Below are 16,014 nucleotides of genomic sequence, written 5' to 3' on the forward strand. Positions count from 1 at the left end.
CACAGAATATGATTGGTATAGAGCAGAGTTCATAAATAATGTCAAGTCTAAAAGAAAATATACTATTTAACATGGACCTAGCAAATACTGTGCCAGCTACAAGAAATACAGAGATGACTAAGGTAATTTTAGAAACCTGTGTCTCTGCTAGTTTGTAAACAAGTACAAGTAACTCAGTGGTGTAATTGCTGTACTAGAGATATACACAAGGAACATTTGGGAGGCACTAAAAAATAAGTGATCATCCTTATCTGGGGAGGTCAAGGAAGGATTTATTTAAAAAATGTTACTTGAGCTGACAATTATAAGGAACCAGGGAGGGGAAGACAAACATTTCTGCCAGTCCAGGTTACTGAAGGACTTAAAACGTGGGCAGCACGGCATTGCCATTATTATCAGCACCGATAAGGGAAGAATGTGCCTTCGTAGCAGCAGCTCTGCCCAAAGCTTGCTGATGGCTACCAGCAGTCCACACCGTCTTCTTCCTTGTTGTGCAGTTAATGAGGCTTTGCCCTCGTAGCAAAGGGCTCAACTTGAAATTCATTTTGTGCAGAGAAGAGGAATCTGATATACTGACTGTTCCTCACTGAAGCCATGACTCAAATCCTATCTCAATAATTAACTATCTTTATTTTCTGACATAAAATAGAAAAGAAAAAAAAGGGGGGGGGGGGGAAGGGGCAAGAATGGGCAATAGAAATTACATAGTGCTGATATAAAGACTTTAAATTCTAGTCGAAGTTAAAACCCATTTTAAAGGTCAACTGATGGTCCAAAGGAAATAACTACATGGAGTCTGATCGAGATATATGTGAGTTGAGTCTCATTATTAGCCTCCATAATGCAAGATAACAAGTCTCAACAAAATTAGAGTCCACACTTGTTAGGTATGCTCTGTCGGGCATGGGTAGGTAAAGTCTGAAGAAATGTGTCCTCTCCATACCACTGTGACAAAGAAAGCTTTGATGGAAAAAGCAGCTCCTGTTCCCAGGTAGTGTCTGCAGCCCACAGTTGAGTTCAGCAATGGAATCGAGTGGAGAACTTGGGAGATACAGGCACTGTCAGAGGCTGGTCACTTGACTTGATCTCCACACCCTGGTATTTGCGTATTGGGTTTGCCTTGTGCACCTGCAAAGTAAGGAAAATAAAATCATCACTGATAATGATGGGGGGGGGGGGGGGGGGGGGGGGGCAGGGAGGCAACACAGTATAATGGAAAAGCAAATTAGCTTTGGAGCCCAAGTAGGTTTCTGTTCATGTCTTGCTACATCCCTCAGCTTACACTAAAGAATGTCAAGCCTACCTCCAGTTTGAGTGTTTATTGCTAGGATGTAATGGGGCAGTACTCAATTGTAGCAGAGAAGAGATACATGTTAAGATTAAGAATTGGCTAAAGTACAGCCTTAAGCTTACTGAGTCTTAATATTCGCCAAAAGCACAGACAAAAACAAACAAAAAACAGTAACTAGAAAGGATTGCTGAAAGAATGCCTGGTCCTGTTATCCTCTGGGCAGTCTACAACAATCATGTCAAACTCAAAGGCTAACACGGGCCAAATAAACAAGGTTTCAGTTTATTTGGGCCGCAAAAAAAAAAAAGCTTCAATTTTCATAGAAACGTAGGTTTATTTCGATAGAGACATGCTGAATACAAAGGGCTAAAATAAATGAGTAATTGTTGACATAAAATAGAACGTTTTAATAAAAATTAATATTTTTCCTTGAACATTAACTTACCAGACACTGAATAACTGCACAAATTAATAAGTGTAACGCAAATAACCTATTTTTCTTCTTCTCTGAAAGCGAAATATTTCCTGTTGCGCACACCAAACAAGTTAGTCCAAGACTAATGACATGGCAATCAGCTGCTCAAATATTTGCTGCTAGAATTAGTGGAGAGAAATGGAGTGCCTTCGCGTAAGGGAAATGAATGCAACACAATTATAGTTATCAGTCATTAGCGAACGTTGTAGTTCGTTATTAATAATTATGTGTAACAGGATATTGTAAAAATTAAGTTACGAAATTTTTATTAAAATGTTTCTTATATACCGTTATAATGGCTGGGCCGCAAAAATATTCGTTGTGGACCGAGAGTTTAACATGGTTGGTCTACAATCAATCCTACATCAAGCCAGATAAATAGAGAGCTAACTAGCACTGACAGAACTGTGCTATCAGCCTACACCGAGACTCGCTGTAAGAAACAGTTCCATGATGGGGACAAACATAAGCAGCAGGAACCAAGTGTTGAAGAAAAATCAAAGAGCCTGAGGATAGAAAAAAGGTTGGTTTTGTGAGTGTATCTGGAGTGGGGAATGTATTGTTTTTTCATTCAATCAGAAAATGGTAGCTTGAATTTTGCTGAGAAGCTAGTCCCTTTAATAGTTTGTGCTTAGTCCCTTCCTGCAGCCACAGTCACCTCTGCCAACTGCTGTATCAGCTGTTGGCTTAGCACTTTTAGACAAAACCTCAACAATTTAAGTATTTCCATAGTCATTTTTATTAATCGTATGAAGCTTCACCTAAAACTGTCTTCTTCCTCACTGATGCAGTTAATGTGGCTTGCTGCCCTCCTAGTGAAAGGGTCCTAAATGTGAATTAAGCTTTCTTTTTGGGTAACTAATATTTAAATCATTATGCTAGTGTTAGCACAGAGGTTCATAAGGAATTTGAGTCAAGTATTAAGAGGAAAATGAAAATAGAGTTATTGCCCAATTCTCAAGTCTTTCCTTAATTATGTATTCTTGTCTAATTGTAAAATACATTGGTTCTCTTAAGCCTTAAATAATAAAAATAAGCTAATGATCACTGTGAACAGTTATACCATGATTTCCTCCTTATGAAGACCCCTGGAAGAATCTGAGTGCAATACTAAGGATAAATGTATTGTTTAACAAGTAGCTTGCTTTTATCGCATGAACATTGTGAGTTATGTAACTGACAGGTTGGTTCCTAAAAGGGGCCAAAATTATGACTCAAATTGGCAGATACATGGATCACAATGTACAGATCTTAAGCCTCATTCACATCTCCACTTTGTCATCACCCTTGATTTGTGTCGTTTCCCGCTTCCCCTGTCTTTGATGTGTCCTTGCAGCCACCTTAGGTTCTTTCTGAAACAAGACAAGGTACAGAGAAAACAAAGCAGAGACAATCATGGGTTATGAATTCTGCTGCCCAGTTACCAGTTCTTTCCGTAGCCTGGCCAGCTCCTCCTTCTGCTGCTCTTCCTCCTGCTGCCTGACTTCCTCCAACTTCTGGACTCTCTGGGCTTCTGCCTCAGCCATTTTCTTCTCCATCTCTTGCCGCTCTTTGGCTCTCTTCTCAGTGGCCAGCTGAAAAGGTTCTTGAACTAGTGAAAGGCTATCTGAGTACAGAAACAGAGAGAATATTGGTACACAAGCAGGACTTGCATAAACCTGGCCCCCATAGAGCCAGCAAGAGGCACAGACATGCATGTCAATAGAACGGCTAAGCACTAAGGAAGCCTTACTGAAAGTTGGAGTCTTAGAAGTTTAAAACATGGAAGGGCCCCTGCAAATCAACTAATTAGGAGAAAAGCAAGACCCACATAGATGAAGTAGCTTGCTTAAAACCACATTGTGACTTTAAGACAGATAGATGTAGAAGAATTCCAATTATCTGACAACCTACCCCGTGCTTAAGGAAGCAAATGTTCTGTAATTAAGGCTTGCTTCAGGGTGAACTCCAGAAAGAGGTCCTGGCTATCCCTCCCTCACTTCCTGGTACTCTTTAGGTGGGCAAAGCCTATAACTATTACTGAAATGCCAGCTGCCTCTGCCCAGGATCTTGCTCTATGAATCTGGCCCCAACATATTCTGAAACTCAACATAGCTGCTGGGTTCAACAAAGGCAAAAGTCTGGGTCAAGGAGAGAAAAAACTAGATCCTCTACAGACAAATGCTTCTGGTTGCCACAGCATTATACGGACACAACTGAGTCCCAGGCAATCCCCCTGGGAAGTCTGACAATGTTGCCCCAATCCCCCAAGAATACATATACTACTACCAGTCATGGATTTTTTCTCTTTCTTGGGAACAAAGGGCTCCTGGAAGATGACAGTATTTGGACGAGCTTTGAAGCAAGTTGCTTCTTTCTGCTGTTTCAGTTCTTCTTCCAGCTATTAGAAAGAAAGCCTGTCAGATAACATGCCATGACTACCACCTCCATGACTCAAGTACTAGTGTTTCTAACTGTTTCATCAATAAAGACAGCAAATGTTTTCATCTAAACCCCAATTAAAACCCCCTTTACAATGAGTAGATCAGAATGACAACATCTAAACCCACTGAGAATTAGAAAGTATCTTTATGATACATTTGACCCTCGAAAAATATGGAGAGTAGGGCACCAACACTCCACACAGTTGAAAACCTCATATAACTTTTGACTCCTCCCAAATGTACTTACTATAATAGCCTACTCTTGACTGAAAAAACCTTACCAATAACACAAATAGTAAATTAACACATATTTTGTATGTTATATATATTAAATACTGTATTCTTACAATAAATTAAGCTAGAGAAAATGTTATTAAGAAAATAAGGAAGAGAAAATACATTCACAGTACTTATTGACAAAATCCATGCATAAAAGGACCTGTGCAGTTCAAACTAGTGTTGTTCAAGGATCAATTGTAATTTTAACACCATATCTTAACACCTACCCCCAAAACAGACATTATATACCCCAAGATGTGATCATCTATAAAGTATTCTCCCTCCCAAGCCCCCTCAAAAAAAACCAAAACCTAACCAGAGTTTAATCAAGTCTCTTAATGTAACTAACTCATCAACAGGAAACATAGGAGACAGAGGAACATATTAAGCAACACCACAGAATGCAATGACCAGAATCCAGATTATGGAAAACCAATAAGACAAACAATCCAGTTTATTCAACAAATAAAATGCAAGTAGAGAAGCCTATAGATTAAAAGGGATTTGGATTTATTAAACAACTGTAATATGTGGACCTTATTTGAATCTTGATTTGAGCGATTCTACTGCTTGAAAAAAATTATGAGAGATTTGGGGGTATATAAGTGCTGACTATCTGTCATTATTAAGGAATTACTGTTAATGTTTTACTATTATAATAATTTTGTGATTATATTTTTTTAATCCTTATATTTTAAAGTTACACACTGAAGTATTTTGGACGAAATGAGATGAGATGGGCCCTAACCAGTTTGGCTCAGTGGATAGAGCGTCGGCCTGCAGACTGAAAGGCCCCAGGTTCAATTCTGGTCAAGGGCATGTACCTTGGTTTCAGGCACATCCCCAGTAGGGAGTGTGCAGGAGGCAGCTGAATCAATCTTTCTCTCTCATCAATGTTTCTAACTCTCTATCCCTCTCCCTTCCTCTCTGTAAAAAAGCAATAGAATATATTTTTTTTAAAAAGAAATAAGATGAGATGAGGATTTGCTTCAAAGTAATCCTGTGTAGGTAGCAGTATCCAGTGTAGAGATAAGTAGATAGAAGCATAGATAAAGTAAGATTTTCTATGTTTTGATCACTATAGCACCAGGTTACAGGTTAATGCAAGTTCATTATACTATTCTACTATGTATATGTCTGAAAAACTTGAAAAAAAATATCACAGACATTCTATGTCACGGACCTTGAAAGAGAGATTCACTAGTACTTTCAAAGCAACAGTCTCAAGTTTTCCTAGACTATAACAACAAGAACAAGAGGCCTACGCTCACTCAGTCAGGTTAGCAGTCACATTTCCTGGGTTTCAAGAAGGGTGACTTCCTATAAAAAATTAGTCCAGAGCTCCTTTTGGACAGAGTGTAAGATAAGTGACAATATAAAAATACCAACAAACTTAGGGATTCAGGAAAAAATTTTCTCCAGATAGCCAGCTTACAACCTCTTTGAGCTAAGAATGGTTTTTACAATTTTAAAGAATACACACACACACACACACACACACACACACACACTATATGACAAATATGACAGATCGTATACAGCCTACAAAACCTAAAATATGTACTTACAATCTTTTTTTTTTTTTTTAATAGAAAAAGTTTGCTGACCCGATTTAGAGCAGAGACTCTGAAATAATCCAGTGTGTTAGTTCTGAGATGAATTTCAATGTAGTGGGCCTACCCATTCTAACAAACCAACAAACAACCATTTACATATTAGCTGCTGTCCCAACCCCTCACCTGGTGCTTCCAAGTCTGTGCCTTTAAAGCACCTCTTTTGTCAGTCTCCAAGCAGAAAGGCTCAGTCTGGGTTACACTCTTCACCTTCTTCTCTGGCAGGTTAACAGTGTCAAAATCAGGCAAAAGATGTGCCTTGAACTTGGGCACCTGATATAAAAGAAAACATAAGATTTAAGATAAGGCCTTTCTAGCCAGAAAGCAATAGCTACGCCAGAATATTTGGATGAATCTAAATCTAAAAAAGAGAAAAGGGCCCTAGCTGGTTTGGCTCAGCGGACAGAGCGTCAGCCTGTGGACTGAAGAGTCCCGGGTTCAATTCTGGTCAAGAGCACATGCCCAGGTTGCGGGCTTGATCTCCAGTAGGGGGTGTGCAGGAGGCAGCTAATCAATGATTCTCTCTCATCATTGACGTTTCTCTCTCTCTCTCTCCTTCTTCCTGAAATCAATAAAAACATATTAAAAAAAATAAAGAGTAATGGGCTTAAAAGGAACCCAGGTTTTCCTCCCAATACTGGTATTGCCTGCAATGGCAACATAATCATGGGCAAGTCACTTAACACCCTTGAGCCAGAAAGCTTATTAAAATTACTTGCCCTTTTTATACTTCATAAGGTTGTCATGAAGAGATCAAAGGAAGTCAGTGATTTTTATAAAAATGCAACATAAAAGATTATCTTTGAGGGATCAAAGAATAGTGTTAAGCTACTTACAGAAATGAAAACACCTACCTCCATTTTCTGCAGTTCTTTTATTTTCTTCTCCTTCTGTAACTGGCGTTCTTTGTCTCGAGAATCAAATGAGAAAGGGCATATTTCCACAGTCTTTGCCTCTGGGATTTGGGGCTTAAAAGGTACCCCCAAATGTGCCCGAGGTTGAGCTCTTCTTATCACTACCGGCTCCTCTTCCTACAAGAAAAAACGCAGTTTAAAAACAAGACTGCTCACTCTTACCTCCTCAGAATGGAGAGTCGGAAGACATTATATGACAGAAGTCATTAATTAAGGCAAGTCACCCCACCTCTTAGGTGTCTTAGTTTCCTGTGTAGCAAAGTTACCTACCAACTCACTGGGGTGAGACCAGTGTGAAAGTATTTGATAAAGGTCTAACACAATTACTCTTAAAGATGTAAAGTCTTTCACAGGAAGGCTGTAAAAACTAATGAGATCAATCAGTGTGAATAAAATGAAGAACAGAAGATACACACACCTTGGCCTCCTCTTTGACCCACCCTCCATCTAGACTCCACTAAAACATGTGACTGGGAGTTAATGAGTCGTCAAACCCGGAATAGGACCAAGTAAGTTGTTTGGGTTCAAACTGGTAACATATTACTGTGTATTTTAGTTTCAAATGAACTCACATAAAATGGCTTATGCTTAAGATCTGCTATGAACTTACCCCAGCTCTGGATATCTACATATATAAAAGGCTAATATGAAAAGCGTCCCCTCAGGAGTTCGACCGGGAGACCAGGAGTTTAATCGCTCACTATGGCGTGCGCTGACCACCAGAGGGCTGCGTGGAACGAAGAAAGGCCCCAGCCAGCAGCCGGAAGGCCCCGAATGGCCTTGATCGCCAGGCCAGACCTAGGGACCCTACCCATGCCTCTAATAAAACTAGAGGCCCTGTGCACAAGATTTGTGCACTGGAAGGGGGTTGGGGGGAAGAGGGTGTCCCTCAGCCCGGCCTGCGCCCTCTCGTAGTCCAGGACCCCTCGGGGGATGTCCGCCTGCCAGCTTAAGCCGGAAGTCAGACATCCTTCTCTCAGTCCGGGGCTCTTGAAGTCTGGGACCCCTTGCTCCTTACCGCCCGCCTGCAGCAGAGGCGGGAGAGGCTCCCACCACTGCCACTGCACTCACCAGCCGTGAGCCTGGCTTCTGGCTAAGTGGCGCGCCCCCTGTGGGGGCACACTGACCACCAGAGGGCAGTTCCTGCGTTGAGACTCTGCCCCCTGGTGGTCAGTGCATGTCAAAGCAACCGGTTGTTCAGCCATTTGGTCAATTTGCATATTAGGCTTTTATTATATAGGATGAAGATGTAACAGGAAACTAGCCTGATCAATGACAGTTTATGTATTCCAGTTTCATGATCCATCATCACACAGTCACCTTTGCAACCCTTGGATTAATGGAGATAGGACAGGGTGAATGTTAACAGCCTGGTGTTTCTCTTCTTTTCTATACCCTAATCCCTAGGCCTGGTGTGAATTTTAAAGTCCCTCAGTGCCCTGACAGGGTAACGCAGTAGGTTAGAGTGTCGGTCCCAATACACCAAGGTTGCAGGTTCACTCTCCGGTCAGGGCACATACAAAAAGCAACCAATGAATGCATAAATAAGTGGAACAATCAATCTCTCTCTCTAAAAATAAATAAATAAATAAATTTTTAAAAAGTCCCTCAGTGAATGGTGACAACAACTCAGGCAAAATAGAGGACAGGGATCAGCAACTTTTAATCCATGTTACAATGGTAGGCTAATTGTCAATGTTATACAAACGGACAGGCCTCCAATAAGTTGCAAAGAATTACCACTGCAAGCCAGAAGATTCACACCAATTACTTTGCTCTTGGAGGAGCAAAAGAGATGATCAAATGTTTATTCCCACTGTTGAAGACAACTCCGGACAAGAGTGACTGCCTTTGAGTTCCATTAAGCTTTAAGAAAGAGTAATGCTTAGATTGATGATGCAGAAGGAAGAAGAAATCCCCATCCCAGGGAATCACCTCATCGTTGATGGGCATTCGGATTCTGTTCTTTAATGCAAATGCCGGTGATTTGGGGACAGTGATTGGAAGTAGTTTCTTTTCAGGAACACCCTGGAAGGAATAAACAACTCCATTAGACATCCCAGGACAATCTCCACTAGTTAAGATTAAATCCTTGTATTAAAGGGAAATTCACAAAACCAGGAATAAAAAAAAAGCTAGTGTTTCAGTATGTCGTTATTTATGCAACTAAGACAAAGGATCTGCAGTAGCACTCCAAAGGTGGAATGTCACAATAGAAGAGAGGCAATAAGGACATAGTTTGAGTTGTATATTCAGTAAAAACAGAATTCATCAAAATCTTACTTTTGAATTTATGAAAAATACTACTGACAACAGAAAACAAACTAATGCCAATGTTTTGATGTTTCTCTTCCTTTCTATACCCCAATCCCTCAAAAACAAAATTTTTTAAAATGTTCATTTTATAAGCACTTATACTCTATCACAAATCTGGCAATTAATACTAACTACAAAATGTTAGCTCTTGGGCTGTTGTTTTGAATGAAATGTATAACCAGATCAATTAAAAAAAAATCCTCTCTCACATGCTAATGTTGCCCATCAGCTCTCTACTCTGCCTCCTCTCTAAACTCTTCACTGCCTTACCACAGGCCACATCATCAATTGCCTATACCATTCACCAGCCTTCTAAAAGGCTTTTCAGCTCATCTCATTCCTCCAATCCATCCTCTGTATATAGTCAGAATTATTTTTCAAAACACATCTGATATATTACTTCCTGACTTAAAATTCTTTAATGGCTCCCTCTTACTGTTTAGCTACAACAGTGTAACAAATGCCCTGGCATGAAGTACAAGGTGCTTTATAATCTGATACCCTGTCTGACTCTCCAGTCTTATCTCTTGACCCTCCTACACATGAATGAACTACTGGCAACTGCCAAAATTAACACTGGTTCTCAACTCAGTGTCTTTCCTTGTGCACTCTCTCTCAGCTGCTTTGAAGTACTTAACCCTTCTTTTCAAACCTCCACAGAAGCATCTCTTCTTCATTAAGCCTTTCAAGATCCTCAAACTCCCAGAACCTACAGAACTGACACACTCTCTCCCTGTGTAGACTTCTATCACAGTACATACAGAACTTCATTGCACTTGTTTATTTAGATGTTCATCTGCTTGTGTGAGCCTATGAGTGCTCCATGAGTGGGGACTTGCATTTCATCAATCCCTAACCTTGGCAAGTATAAAGCCAAACATTCAGCAAATGTTTGTTGAATGAATATAGTAAGAATAACAGAATTTATACATTGGACTCAAATTTACATCTTGAGAGACTTCTCCTTAATTCCAACAATGCTGCAACTGCTCAAAACATCTTTGGAATATCTTTCCTGAGTGGCTTTCAAAGCCAATTTTGGGACCAAGCAAGGTAGAACTCAATCTTTATTTTTAATTAAACAAAACTGCTTCCAGACCTATTATCTTGGACTACTCTGAAGTTCTAGTTCCAAATGACTTTACACCAGCTTCTAAAAGCAAATTAATCTTTGAAATATGAAGATTTGCCATCCCTGAAGAGATCCAAAAGACTGTGCCACAGGATCTAAGACAAGTGGCTTTTCCAAAATGTTTTGCACAATATCAATCATTGGAAAAAATGTATACCCTCCTATGGTGACCACGACAAGGGGAATGCTCATTCTGATGTGAAAGTTCTTATGTTTCCTAAATAAAGCCAAGATATCCAGCACAGTGAAATCCAATGTATCTGAGTGACAAAAGTCCATGAAATGGGATTTTCAAATAATGCTTACCATAAACAACAAAATCTGTTGTTGTACAACATCCTAGACATGTGAACACCAGCCTCTTGCCTAAACACACTTATGACATGTGGGAATAAGAACACTGAACAAGGAGCCAGAAATCTGTTTTCACCCAACTCTGATTCCAACTGCTGTAACCTTAGGTGCATCACATAGCCTTCAGACCTCAGATTATTTGTTTTCTTTTCATTAAACAAAGTATTGGAAATAAATATCTGAGGACTTATTTCATTCTAAAATAATGTCTCTTTTCCTATTTCCCCCCTCTCTCTAAATCCACCCACCAGAGAGACATGCATTGTAAAAGAAAAGCAATGGAAACCTCTAACAAGTCAGCCATGAAAGAGATGTTCACCAATGGGATCAATCCTCATAATTAGTTGGGAGAGAGGGAAAGGGGATTTATGAAAATCAACTTTGCAGCAACCATCTACCCACAACCCATTCTTCACTGCAATCAAAGCCAACTGGGGGCTCAATCAGAAATAAAGAAAACTGGGTTTTTAGAAACAAAGGCTTCTTGTTTTGCCATTTTAAGTTTTTTTAGTTATAAATTCCTTAAGGGCAGGGAGGTCGCCAATTGCATTCTCCAAGGAACCTACAGAAGTAATTGTTCAATGAACACAAGGTTGATTAATTTGTTTATATGTCAATCTGCTCTACCAGCCAGACTGAAAGCTTTCAGGACCAGGGCTGTTTCACATTCCATCTCTGAATTCCCAGTGTCTACCACACTAGAAACACAGGCTGGAGCACTTCAGCTTGTACTGCCACTCACTCAGTTATCCACATTGGAGTGCCTATGCTATGATGCTAGGTTCTAGGGATACAGAAGTGAACAGTACAGATATTCACGGCCCCTACTCTCAGGGAACTCACATTCTAGTGGAAGAAAGAGAATGAAAAAGTAATAAATCAATTATTTCCAGGTTTTCACATGTGCTATAAAGAAACCTAGCAGGAATGCAGCTAAAGTATAATGGGGGTAAGCCATGTCTCTGTAAGGCAGGATATACCCCCCTAAGACAAGATCTCAGGCCTGTCCCAGAGCAGTTAGGAAATTACTGTGAAGCAATGTTATTTCAGAAATAAGAGGGGGTAGGGGTGAAATTGTGCTGGTCTCCCCAAGTCATCCCTAAAATATCACTGCTAAAATTACTCACTGGCCTCACTGACACCATATCCACCTCTGTGGTGCCCCAGCTCTCCCACTAGATGTCGGCACCAAGTTCACATTTCACACCCTGGAGCTCAAGGCTTTCATCACTCCACCTCTCTCCCAAGAGCCGTTATTTCATCTCTGCCTCATGGCCCACTGCTGCCCAAGCCCGCTGTCTCCTTGCCACCTATCAACCACAGGCGGGAGCACCTGAGAAACACCATAAGGAAACAGAGATGCAGCTTAAGCACCCAGAGGACATGAATGGGGAACAATGGTGGCAGACAGACAAGATGCATTTGGGCTCTGGAAGGCAGGCTCTTCTGTGCTATTATGAAAGTCCAAGACTAGAATTAAGAGACCTAATCTCAGTTCTGCTAACAACTTCCAAAAATGGGCAAGCCACATTCCTCTTCCAGAGCTGCCCTTTCTAAAAAGCAAAGAAGAGTGAAAGAGAATACATCTAACGTCTCCTATGCTTTGCTTCTCTAGAAACCATCAGTTAAAGTGAAATCACTGGAAATTTAGAGAGCTGAAAACAGCTAGCATCAAACTCAAAAACTGTGTTTGCCAAAATTAACAATGATAACAGCATTGTGGGGTAGGATGACAGTGCTTAAGAAGATGACAGTTCAGTCCAGCCGGTGTGGCTCAGTTGACCTATGAACCAGGAGGTCACAGTTCAATTCCTGGTAAAGGCACATGCCCAGGTTGTGGGCTCGATCCCCAATAGGGGGTGTGCAGGAGGCAGCCAATCAATGATTCTCTCTCATCATTGATGTTTCTATCTCTCTCTCCCTCTTGCTTCCTCTCTGAAATCAATAAATATATATATATTTTAAAAATATGACAGTTCAAATCCTGGTTCTGCATACTAGACACCTCTTAGTGTCTCTTTCCTCACCTAAAAAATGGAACCTACCTCTTAAAGAGTTATGAGAAATAAGATAATCGACATAAAACACTCAGGAAAAAAACACTCAGTACAATGTATGCATGCAATAAAACAGTTATTACTATTAGCAATGTGACTGCTTTAGTGTGTCAGACACTAAAGTCTTCACTGGGCTCTAATCTTTGCTGCACCTAACAAATAAAAAGCTCCAGGGGTGGGGCCCAGGAATCTGTTTACGTAATAAGATCCCCAGAGGATTCTGAGAACTAGCTGGATTTGGCAAACACTTTCCTGCAGCATAGCACTTCAATTCAGTTGCATACTTGCTTAACCTAGTGCTTTGCTGATTTGTTTATCCAGAATTCTCAACAAGGCATAACCTGGTACAACACTACTCTAAGATCTCAACTAACTCCTAATGAACTCTAGTCAACCTCCTCCAATTAACACTTCTCCTGAGTTATCTCCAAAGCACAACAAACTGCCAAACCAATTTCCTAAATCAATGTTTCTAAAAGTGGAGTTCAGGTATGACTGGTGATATGGAAGAGGATGTTAGATGGGATATAGTCATTTTTTTATTTTTAATAATTACATATTTTCCTTAAGAACCTTCTATTTTATTCAAGAACTAGAGGCTCAGTGCACGGATTCGTGTACTGGTGGGGTCCCTCAGCCTGGCCTGCACCCTCTTGCAATCCGGGACCCCTCGGGGGATGTCAGACTGCCGGTTTTGGCTGGATCCCCGCAGGCCAGGCCTGTGGGGATTGGGCCAAAACCGGCAGTCCGACATCCCCCAAGGGATGTAGTAGTGCGCAAATCGGCAGGCGGCGGGGGAGGAGCCCAAGCCCAGGCCTGCCGCTCCCGCTTATCCCGCTCCCCGCTGCGCCTACTGCCACTGCCTCTTGGTAGTGCTGCATAAAGGCAGGAGAAGCTCACGCTGCCACAGCTGCACTCACCATCCATGAGCCCGGCTTCTGGAACCCGTCAGTCAGCTGAGTGGTGCTCCCACAGTGGGAGCGCACTGACCACCAGGGGGCAGCTCCTGCGTTGAGCATCTGGCCCCTGGTGGTCAGTGCACATCATAGCGACCGGCCGGTCATCTGATCCCTTAGGGCAGTGGTTCTCAACCTTCCTAATGCCGTGACCCTTTAATACAGTTCCTCATGTTGTGGTGACCCCCAATTTCATTGTTACAAATTGAACATAATTAAAGCATAGTGACTAATCACAAAAACAATATGTAATTATATATGTTTTTCCCCATGATCTTAGGCGACCCCTGTGAAAGGGTCGTTTGACCCCCAAAGGGGTCACCAGCCACAGGTTGAGAATCACTGCCTTAGGGTTTTATGTATATAGATGCTCCAAGAGTATGGACCCTGGAACCATACTACCTAGATTCATATCTTAGCTCTGGCATTGACTAGTTTATTATCTAGGGCAAGTTATTTAACCTCTATATTTCCTAACCATAAAATGGATGGATACTACTACCAATAATGTTTACCACATACAGTTATTATGAGAATTAAGTATTATATAAAGAGTTTAGAATAAAACATGGCTCATAACAAGCTGTATATTAGTAGCTACTATTGCTATTCATGGCAAAAAGTACTGGTTTTCCATTTACATGATGATTTAAATGTTTCCTTTAAAAATTAGTTGATTTTGCCTTAACTGGTTTGGCTTAGTGGATAGAGCGTTGGCCTGCAGACTGAAAGGTCCCAGGTTCGATTCCGGTCAAGACCATATACCTTGGTTGCAAGTACATCCCCAGTAGGGGGTGTGCAGGAGGCAGCTGGTTGATGTTTCTCTCTCATTAATGTTTCTAACTCTATCCCTCTCCCTTTCTCTCTGTAAAAATCAATAAAATGTATTTTTTTAAAAATGAGTTGATTTTAAGAATAAAGTCAACACTAGTGTATGAGATACAAGGATATAGCAAAAAATGAAAGGGTAGTATATGAATTAAATAAAAAAACAAAAACTTGTGGCAGGGGGGGAAAGCCAGGAGCTTAGGAGAAGATGTTATTAAAAGCAAGGTATCAAATGAATGTTATAGAAGCCTTGAGAAAGTCATTTTCTTCTCCAGGCCTCAGTTTTCTAATGTGTGAATGAAAACACTGAGCGAGCCCATCTAGCTCTAAGATTCTGAAGTCTGCATATAAATCTGCATTTCCCCTGCTCTATTCAGAACACTGTTTGCTCAGCAGTTAATGACCACGGTGGCACAGCTCTTACAGACTAGTCCTTGGGTTGGAAGATTTTCTTTAAAGTTTGTGAAACACTGCTGGTGGGAATGCAAACTGGTGCAGCCATTATGGAAAACAGTATGGAGTTTCCTCAAAAAATTAAATATGAAACTGCCAAGTGATCCCACTTCTAGGAATATATCCTAAGAAACCCAAAACACCAATCAGAAAGAATGTGTGCACCCCTATGTTCATAGCAGCACAATTTACAGTAGCTAAGATCTGGAAACAGCCCAAGTGCCCATCAGCAGATGGGTGGATAAAAAAGCTGTGGTAGATTTATACCATGGAATACTATGCAACAGTAAAAAAAGAAAAAATCTCTTACCCTTTGGAGGGACCTGGAGAGTGTCATGCTAAGTGAAATAAGTCAGTCAGAGAAAGAGAAGTAGCACATGATCTCACTCATATGTGGAATCTAAGTAACAAACTAAACTGATGAATGGAGTGGATCCAAAGACATGGAAGCATGGAACAGAGTGGAATCTCAGAGGGAAGGCAGGGGAGGGTGGGAGGTAATCAACCAAAGACCTGTATGCATATATGCATAACTCATGAACACAGACAATAGGTGGTGAAGGCTGGGGGCAGGCTGGAGAGGGTCAATGAGGGAAAAAGAGGACATATCTAATACTTTCAACAATAAAGAATTATTTAAAAGTAAAATAAAGTTTGTGACAGAGTTTGACATTATAGTAAACTAGTGGCCTGGTGCACAAAATTTGTGCACGGGGGTGGGGGGCGAGGAAGGGTGTCCCTCAGCCCGGCCTGCACCCTCTCCAATCTGGGACCCCTCGGGGGATGTCCGACTGCCAATCCCTACGGGATCGGACCTAAACCCGCAGTCAGACACCCCTCTCACAATCTGGGACAGCTGGCTCCTAACCACTCACCTGCCTGCCTGCCTGATCGCTTAAACACTCTGCCTGCTGGCCTGATCA

At 41.1% G+C, this 16,014-nt stretch overlaps 1 protein-coding gene across 4 annotated transcripts in view; it reads right to left on the bottom strand.

Annotated features, from left to right (window-relative positions):
- Nucleotides 1-611: 611 nt before the first annotated feature.
- TPX2 (TPX2, microtubule-associated) overlaps nt 612-16,014 on the bottom strand; it is a 62,046-nt gene continuing 46,643 nt past the window's right edge. For all 4 annotated transcript variants that reach the window (XM_014550705.1, XM_014550707.1, XM_014550706.1 and 1 more), the window contains 6 exons: nt 8,931-9,023; nt 6,936-7,112; nt 6,208-6,354; nt 4,035-4,146; nt 3,191-3,372; nt 612-1,128 (listed from right to left, as the gene is read on the bottom strand). In XM_014550705.1, coding sequence (XP_014406191.1) covers nt 1,018-1,128; nt 3,191-3,372; nt 4,035-4,146; nt 6,208-6,354; nt 6,936-7,112; nt 8,931-9,023 — 822 coding nt within the window. In that variant the 3' untranslated portion in view covers nt 612-1,017. The remainder of the gene's footprint in view (nt 1,129-3,190; nt 3,373-4,034; nt 4,147-6,207; nt 6,355-6,935; nt 7,113-8,930; nt 9,024-16,014) is intronic.

Source organism: Myotis brandtii, unplaced genomic scaffold (assembly GCF_000412655.1).
Source record: "Myotis brandtii unplaced genomic scaffold, ASM41265v1 scaffold61, whole genome shotgun sequence".
NCBI classification, from domain to species: Eukaryota; Metazoa; Chordata; class Mammalia; order Chiroptera; family Vespertilionidae; genus Myotis; species Myotis brandtii.